The 9639-nt window shown below is 31.1% G+C and overlaps 1 protein-coding gene across 1 annotated transcript in view; it reads right to left on the bottom strand.

Annotated features, from left to right (window-relative positions):
• Positions 1 to 2113: 2113 nt before the first annotated feature.
• The window catches only part of LOC145319133 (adenylate cyclase type 9-like), a 32121-nt gene continuing 24595 nt past the window's right edge, over positions 2114 to 9639 (bottom strand). Inside the window, exon 15 of the mRNA XM_080160995.1 lies at positions 2114 to 4878. Within this exon, the coding sequence (XP_080017121.1) occupies positions 4741 to 4878 (138 nt within the window). The 3' untranslated portion in view covers positions 2114 to 4740. The remainder of the gene's footprint in view (positions 4879 to 9639) is intronic.

Raw genomic sequence — 9639 nt, 5'->3', positions numbered from 1 at the left:
TTTTCAAGATGAAATAATTCTTTATACAGATGTATATGCTTATGATATGTTTGCTCTGATAGTTGATCTTGGTTCTGCTCTTTGTCTCTGGCTAGGTCTCTGGCTAGGTCTCTCTGCTTTCACTATTATCACCACAACAGTTCAGTTTGTTAGTGAGATTAAAGAAAAAGCAATAAAGTTTAATGTAAGTTAGATAGGGATTTCAGTTGCCCCGGGCCTGAGATGCAAAGTAAAAGGGAATTTAAAATAACCCACTGGTTATCTGTAGCCAGGTTTTTTTTGTTAACCCATGATATAAAATAGAACCATGTCTGTCCGTCGAAAGCTTAAGATCTTAAGGTAACCACATAATCGATTGAACTCTACTCTTCAGGGTATAAAAAGCTACTGATCATATGGTGATTTTAAGCTATTTAATTCGGGATGGGACAAACCCACCCTTAAAAAAAGAAAAAAACACCTCAAAATATATAGTTTTTAATTTTTTTGTAACAAAAATAAATAAAGGGGGTAGGGAAACCCCGTGATTTTTTTCAAACGAACAAAAAAGGCTAGGGGCGAAGACTTAAATCTAAAATTAAAATAGCCTAGAAACCATCCTGGGACCTATGTGAAGCTTCCGTTTAATGGAAAACTCAATCGGTTCAGTAGTTATTAAATCCTTAAATTATAGACGAAAAACCTTACTACTTTGCATGGAAAAGTGTTGGTAGTTAACTTAGTATCTGTAAATATCTAAATGTCGTCTGATATGAATATATTTTAAAATTTCTATAACAATAAAGTATTTAGTAATCCTTCAGCATTAGTTTTGTTGTTAACCAGACATGAAATAAAACTAGGCAAACAATATTTTTCTGCTCCTACAGCCGCCATTATTTTATTATAATATTAGCCGGCAACACGTAGTGCATCTGCTCATTGTTGGGTAGCGGATATGTTCTACTCTTGGCTTAACACCGACATAAATAGTTTAAGTAGGGGAAAGGATTGACCCATAATAGGCGCAACTCATTACCATGCAAATTTAGACTTCTAAGACAAAGGCCGTATAAGGGTTGGTTGTCTATAAGGCGAATGGACACTTTACAGCGCAATTAAGACCTGGAGAGGTGCGTGGAGAGGTCTGAAAAGCTCGAAGCGACACCAAGCCCCTCATAAATCAAGGTCATCATCAACACAATTTTGTCACTTAATGGAGCGTATACAAAATTTTGTAAAAACAGACCTTATAATACATAGTAGCAGAGTTTTTGTGCACAAAGTTACTCTTTATGTAGATCAATATTATTTGTTTAAACGTTTGAACACTCAACTTAATGAATCAACCAATGAAAATTCACTAGAGTCCTCAAAGTTATTAAGCTAACGAGTAAGAAAACGTTATTATGAGTAAAATAAAAAGTCCATTGTCTCACCTCTTTCTCTGGTGCCAATTTTTATGATAAAAGTTTTATAAAGCAATGTACTTCAGTAGATTTTTAAAAATAATCATAAGCTACAAAGTTTCCTAGTTGAATAAATGAGTAGTCACTTACAAGATAAGAGCAAAATGTCAACGTGGAGGTGGCTCTGGTGGCTTTACACACACATTAGATAAAATTTGAAGTTGTTAACGAAAGTAGTATAATTCCATTTTGTTTCTAGATATAAAGGCAAAGCTTTATAGTACGGTGGAAAGTCCCAATTTTAGGCTAACTGCGCTCGCTCTAACTGTGCTAATGTTAATTAATATTTGTTGAATATAAATGTAGAAAAAATTCTTTTTAAAAATACAAAATGACAGGAATATCTCAATTTAGCCTGCTTAACCCACTAACCCGTGTAATTTGTAAGTTAAGCAGGACTACAGGTTCAGCCCTTAACCCTGGTTAAGGAAAAAGACTACTATATATGCCGTGTAATCTAACTTTTTACCTGTATATTAATTTGATATTTGCTAAATAAACTTATAAACTAAATAAATACTTAAAACCTAGTGTGCTTTATACTTTGGGAGTAGAGCACAAGTGACGCTATTCTTTTACTCGCAATCGTCTGCCTTACGTTTCCGCAGGATTCACGTCTCAGCAATGCAATAGATCACGTTTTAATTATTTTTAATAAATCATCATTTAGGATAACATTTATTTACTCTCTGACACTAGTTTTCAGCGTCGACAATCTCAATATAGAATATTAATACAAATCTTTTACATAATTTAATAATTAACAAAAATTATTGTCAAGCACAGGTAATAATTATTCACCATATCTGGGAAAACCAGTTTGTAAACTGTAAAATAAACTGTTAGTGTTGAAACATTTTATTGATATCAATTTTTGCAAAACTACTTCATAGCAAACTGAATTCGTTTTTTAAAACAAGCAAATTTGCTTTTTAACAACTTAAAATTTTAAAATCTAACATATCTCATTGGTATATTTTTTGTCAGATAGATCATTTATTATTAATTAATAAGAAATAAATCTTACTATGTCCAAACTCATTGTTACAGTTTCCAAACAGGTTTCACATGGAAAAGTGATTTTTTAACAAAAAATAAATTGACTAACAAACATCTCATGCACAACATCAAAATATTACAAAAATCCAATGTCAATTTGGGAAATCTTGTGGTAGTATTTTAGAACCATATTGCAAAAAAAATTCTGTTTGTATTAGTTTTTCATAAATTGAAGATTTTACCTTAAAAATATTGCTTTGTTTGAGTTTCAAAAACACAAATACTTCAAAAATTCATTTATATTTTTACTCTTTTGACATAAATACAACATTTAATCAATTTTTATTAAACATAAAATTTCATTTGATTTTATGAAAATGCAAAAACATGTAGGAGATTCTTTTAATGATTGTTTAAAAATAACAATTTGGTATCCAAGAAAAATGTGAACTTTAGTTGTGCATGTAATATCGAAGATGTTAACGTTTAAGAGTAGCAAAGAACAATTTAATTTTTTTGAGACTCATGTGAGAAGTACCTAATAAAAATGACGTCATACAATACAAATGACCTATGATAGGCCAGTATGGTCATTTTTTTTGTATGACGTAATTTTTTATTAGGCACTATGAGAGCTTACATATGATTACTGAATGACCAATATTTAGACTTGTAAAATGGCATTGCTTTAAGATATATGTATTTAGTTAATATTTATAAAAACTTTAAATGGTCATGATCTTCAGGGCACTTTTTCTTTCTTAAATCAATAAAAAAATACTTTATACAAATATAACTTATTCTAAAACCTTCTGTAAATAAAACTTAACTTAATTTATTATATATTGCATGATTTGGTTATTTCTATGTAAATTTGACTGACCCTTATACTATGACGTTAATAATTTGTCTTTTTTGAATTCATGATGCTTTTGCTTCTCTAGTAAGATTTTATATCCGGACCATTAAAGTAAAACTAATTGATTTGTGTATCTTTTAGATTTGTGAACATATTAAATTTTGTAATTCTATCTATCAAAGGTATAAAAAAAATTAAATTCTAGTGATAATTTAACGGCCTACTTTCGTAACTCGAGAAAGAATTACAAAATAATCATATAAATAAAATTTATCAAAAATTTTTTTCCATAATTTTAAGGATTGATATTTTCTATAAAATATATAAATTTAGTTTCATGGAATAAATAATTAATATTTTAACAATAATCTTAATTAACTTATTTTAAATTTCTATTAAACAATGAAAACAAAATTTAAAAACAGAATCTCAATAGAAATCTCTATCAACGTTTAAAGATATAAATAATTTTATTTATTAAATATGGATGAAAACAAATATTTTGTAAAATAAAGAAGAACAGGACAAATAAAATTATTAGTTATTTTCATCTTTTTATTTTTGTTGTGTTCTTCAAAATTTACAAAAAAAAACTTATCTCTACTTTTAATTGTATTAAAATCTTAAAGCAACAATTAGTAACAACATGTATCAAACATCTTTATCAAATAATAAAAATAAATAATCTCCATTCTTGAAAATATTATTTGTTATAACGAGTAAACAGACTAGCTTCAAATTATAAGATAATAATGATTATACTATTTTTAAAAATCTATAATTTTAAAATGTAAAAATAAAGAAAAAACAAATCCAGGCAAAGCTGCAAAAGTTTTAAAATTAAAAAATGGTAGACAAAGAATTATTCCAAATTTAGGATAATCTGCCCATTTTACATTTATAATAATAGCCATATTTTCTAAAACTAAATGAAAAATGGAGACATTTTTTGTGCGGATTTTCCGTAAAAGTGTGTGTTCAAAGACTTTAAAACATCAGAACACTAAAATTTTAATAGGATTAAACGTTCCCGTCAAAATTTTTTTTGCTTTTTCTCTTGTTATTTTTTTTGAAGAGTTCGTAAATTTTTGTATTATCCAAATTTAAAAAAGTGTCAAGGGCAAATTAAAGGTCAACTTTAATTGAAAATAATTATATTTTTCTTATATGATTCAAATAGATCTACTTTAACGAGAAAGGGCACAACAATTGTATAACGGTTATTGTTGTCAGCGGCGGTTTTGCCACCTTTTCTTCACAGTTCAAAATTACTATATTAAAGCAAGTGCTATGCCAAACTTTATTGTTCTACTCCTGTTTAAAGTCTTTAAAAAACACACACCTTTACGGAAAATCCGCGCAAAAAATGAATAACAAGGTAACTGTAAGCTGTCTTTTAGCGCGAATAATGTCATTTTCAAATTAAAATAAAACTTAGAACATTCTGATAGCATTTTCTTTTGGCCGTGTGAATAGGAAGACAGTCATGTTGTCCTTTCCTTTGACAAATATCTGTCCTCTCTCCTGGAACTCATACCATTGCTTTAGCACGTCCTTGGTACGCTCGTTTACCTGAATAAATTAACAAATAAATACCTAAAACAAAAGAAGCGCTTGAAAGTATTATGTATGACGTCATAAAAATACGTCTAAAAAGGAGGGATGAGAGGAGTATTGGGAAAGGAATTTCTTAAAAAAGAGATGGATTTAGACGTATTTTTTTGACGTCACACATGACACTTTCCAGCGCTTCAAACAAAAGCTTCTCTTTTCGGTCAGTCTGTCGTCCTGTCCGTAAAATCATTGTCGTATGTCAGGGAAAATTAAAATAAATTACTAATCAAATTTATAGATCTTATTGGTTGATTAAATTTGCGTTAGCTTCAGGGATAAAGGTATAAGACAATTCATAGTTAATTCAATTTTAATGGTCTACATCAAATATCTTGAAATCCTTATAATAAAGTAACATGGTGTGCAGTGGCGTGCGAAGCACTTTGTCTAGGGGGGGGCATTTTGAAGATTTTGTAAAATTTTGATTATATATACTAATTTTAAATAAGGGCGTTTTAAGGGGTGGGATTTTTTGATTATGGGCCTTCTAGTTCTTATCCCTTCTTCCCCATCCATTCCCCCATCCCTATTTCCCATTTATATCCCTCATCTCTTCCCCCCCCCCCATCTCTTCTCTCCATCCCTTCTTCCCACCCTGTAATGACCGAAGGGAAGGGAGCTAGAAAGCATCTTTGAAAAAAAAGTACAGAAGATAATTTAACCTTCCCCCCCCCCCCCCCCCACCACAAAACATTTTTTATGGGTGAAAGGAGAAGGAGATGTTATAAAATCTCAGCAGAAAGGATGAATAACCCCATTAAAAAAAATGTGGGGGGGTGGGGATATCAAAACACTCATTTTGGAAATAATTTACCAAAAATTAACCTAATATGTAAAACTGATTTTAAATATTTCTTTATTGTATAACAACAAGGATGACAACATCTTTAAGTAGCAAAGCACAAAAAATCATTAATAAGAATACAGACAAGTAGATTTAAAGAGCATCTGTTGAAATAAATATATATTTTAGGTAGAAAAAGTCACAAATCCTTTTTCCTGTATGTTGAGTGATGACAGTCAAAGTAAATTACATACTGGATGCTCGAAACAGCGAGAAAGTTTATTTTTTTTAATATTATAATCCACAAAAATTTATCGTACCATAAAAACCAAAGATATAAAGAACTATGTAAAAAATTACTTGTCCTTTCATCTACAGATATAAAAATCTCTTAGAAATATGAAAACTTTGGGGTATAGTCTCTTTTGTGGCAAGGCCTCTTAAGGGACATTTCGTCTTATTTTCATAGTAGCTTTTAATAGGTTATTCTAGGTTAAGTTAGGTCAGGTGATTTCCCCTCAGGGTTAGGCAATTGGCCCCGCAGGAGCTATAAATAGGGTAAAAACTACTGTGAAAATACGACAAAATGCACCTTAAGAGGCAATGTCACAAAAGGGACTATACCCGAAATTTAGAAGATACAAAAATGTCCTAAAAAGCAGTCTGACATCCATGAATTTTTAATAGTTAATTATACTCCATAATGATGGGAATGTTGACATTAAGTTTTTGCCTTCTATCTTTAATTGCAGTTGAAAAAATCACATTTCCCCCTTAGCATTACGTACTGACAGCCATAGTGAATTATAGAGAAGCTAAAAAGTTATATCAACATATCCTACCCTCTTTAAATGGCACTTTAAAACTCTGTTAATTTTTCATTAAGTGGTGTTTCCAAGGATTTATAAGGGCGGTGCGTGAAGCGCACCTAAAAATATTTACTCCCCCTTTGAACTAAAATCAATTAAAGACAACAAGAGTGGCGTATTTTATCAAGTTATGATAAAAAAATGATAAACTTATCCTGAAAATAATATGACACCATATATAGTTATTCATTTAGACAGACATACAGTGTTGAGAAAAAGGCTTAGATAAATATCAACGCTGTTTCTTTTTTATATAAAATAATTTTTTGATTAAATATTTGTTGTTTCCAAATGTTTTTATAGAAATAAAAACAAAATTTACAATGTGATAAAAAGCAGAAACCATTTGGAAGTGCGCGAAGCGCAAATTTTTTTTCTTCAAATATGCAGGAAGGGAGGGGTTTTTGGGCTATTTATTACACTAGTCCCCAATATTTCATATAAAATTTTCTTATTCGTTGGCTCAACAACGTTGGGGACTTTAATAGAATTTTGATTGGTTGGTTAGTTAAGTCGAGTTTCCATACATTTCATCCACTAATTGTAATCAATATAAGGGGTAATTTTGTGTATCATTATTGGGGATGTACAAAATTTCTTTGGTAAAAAGATTATATTATACAAAATAAAATACTTCCTATAACCTAGTTTGTTATGTTCAGTGAAAAAAGATTATAACCTAATTTATACACTAATTAAATAATTTGGTAAGGTTAAATGAATACCTAGTAACTGTGTGTTTGGCGCGAAGCGCCAAAATTTTTTTTTTAGTATTTCTTGATCTTTTTTTTGGAAACTGGGATAGTTTTGCTTTTTGTAGGGTAGGGGGCAAAAAGGGGCATTTTTTTGACCAGAGGGGGGCCAAAGTGTGTGTTTGTCTGTGTGTCTGTACCAAAGGATCTCGCTAACCGCTGAACCGGTCGGGTTCTCATTAACAGGGTAGCTTCTCATAGGTCCCGGGAAGGTTTATAACTATTTTGGGGGAGGGTACCACTACCTTCCCAAGAGAAATCACCAAAAAATCGAAAAAAAATAAAGAAATGAGAGACTTGCATGCAACATAAAGAGGTATCTTAGAAACTTGAACGCAACATAAAGAGTTATTGTAGAGACTTGGACAAAAATACTTTTAAAGTGCCACTAGAGGCCTCTAGGGACGTAGCCGCTAGATTTAAAGGTTTTGCAAGGGCAAATTTTATCTACTTCTAATAATCACTCTTATGTCCTCTATTATTAAAATATTTTTTTTTATACAAACTTAAAGCCTAGAACAACTTTTCATTTAGACTTGTATTACAACTTCATTTTAACTCTAATGCCTGCTAAATTACTCTTTTGTAGTAGAGATATATAAATATTATTCTATATACTTCTAATGATATAATTACATTTTTACCTTTGCGTGTTGTTACCGTTTTCGGCCTTGTTTAAATGTTTATATGCCCATTTAAGTGAGTAAAAGGTGATTAATAGCTGGGTAATTATCAAATCTCTTGTGGGAATAATAAATGTATACAAAGTTGTTCCGCTGGGGGGTATTTGTTCAAAACTAAAAAAGACTGTATCCTCCTTGTTTATTGATTTATTCAATAGTTGATATGAATTACAACAAATTGTATAAAATATGTGTAAGGAAAGTGTCCTGTGGGACGTCTTAAAAAAACGTCTAAAAAGGAGGAAAGAGAAGAGAAGTTGGAAACTCCTAAAAAAGAGATGGATGAGATGACAGTACCCGATATTTCGATTTTTTTCACAAAATTAAAAAAAAAACTATAAATATTTTTGCTAAAATGTTGAAACCTAAAACTGCTTCCCAAGTGAATTCATACACAGACATATTAAAATTATCATTTTCCATGTAAAATGTATTAATCTAAAATTTTAAAAAGACTCGGCAGCTGTAGTTGTCATGTATTTTTTTTTTCTAGGAAACCACTGCTTGGGAATGGAGGTAAGAAATCCGCAACCATGACTCAACTCGAGGCGCATCCATCGGGGAGGTGAAAGGTTCGAATCCCCGTCCAACAAATAGGGACGTTAAGAAGGTTTCTACTGCTGCTATGTCAGATGCACGACATAAGTAGATAGAGGAGGGAGAATGCCTTGGCCCGAAACAGGCGCAACTCATTACCATGCGCTGTCAGGGCTTCTCAGACAAAGATCATGGAATCAAAGAGTTGTTTGTATGGTCGGTGTTACCTTGTGCGATTGAGCACGTTACACTGCAATTCAAAATCATTATCAACAGCAGCTGTACTTTCATTTACATCAACTGGCCGCCTTTGTCACTCTTAACCTATTCGTCGCTACAACATGATTTACATAGAAACTGAGCATCAGCAAAAGAACCATTCAATTTCTTTTTATTTGATTTACAGACAATAATACTTATGACTAAAAAGTTTATAATCTTACAAAATTTTATTACTTTACCCTTACAGATGGAGGGGGGGGGGCTAAATATCCCTCTAGTTTTTTTTAATGTCATCTTTTTGTAGGTAAGATAAAGAGCTGTTACAATCATTAAGTTTAGTTACTATAAGTCGGCAAGAGTTAAATATATAAGGATATCTGGTCTGTGTCGGTCGTGGTGTCCGGTCAAAAACGGTTAGGTGGCACCAAAACTAGAAAAAATTCTAAATATATCTATATTATGACTTTCGTGTACAAGATAGAGACTTAAAATTTGTTTGGTGAATACTTAGATACCAATGAACACCTGAGAAAAGTAGTGTTATGACCGTTTGACCTCTCCTTGACCAATTTTATGACCGATTTATTTTCCGGCTTTACTTTATACTTATATCATGAATATCGTGGCTTCTATTACAGCTAGAGACCTAATTTTTTTTTTATGAATCCTTGGGCAATAAGGAACTTCCGTGATAAGGAAGGTCATGACCGTTTGACCGATTTTCTAAATAACAATCTGACAAATATGACTGGAAATAGATATTTTTTGTTATGAAAAGCACCTAAAATTTTGTAATCTTAGCTTAAAAATTGGCCGCTCTACAGTCTACGACTAGAAAAAACAAATTTCTCTAAAAATGCACATGAACCTGT

The sequence above is a fragment of the Acartia tonsa genome, chromosome 5 (genome assembly GCF_053477335.1).
Source record: "Acartia tonsa isolate MP-2025a chromosome 5, ASM5347733v1, whole genome shotgun sequence".
Taxonomy (NCBI): domain Eukaryota; kingdom Metazoa; phylum Arthropoda; class Copepoda; order Calanoida; family Acartiidae; genus Acartia; species Acartia tonsa.
The sequence above is the reverse complement of the archived record's forward strand: the minus strand, read 5'-3'. Positions and strand labels throughout refer to the sequence as shown.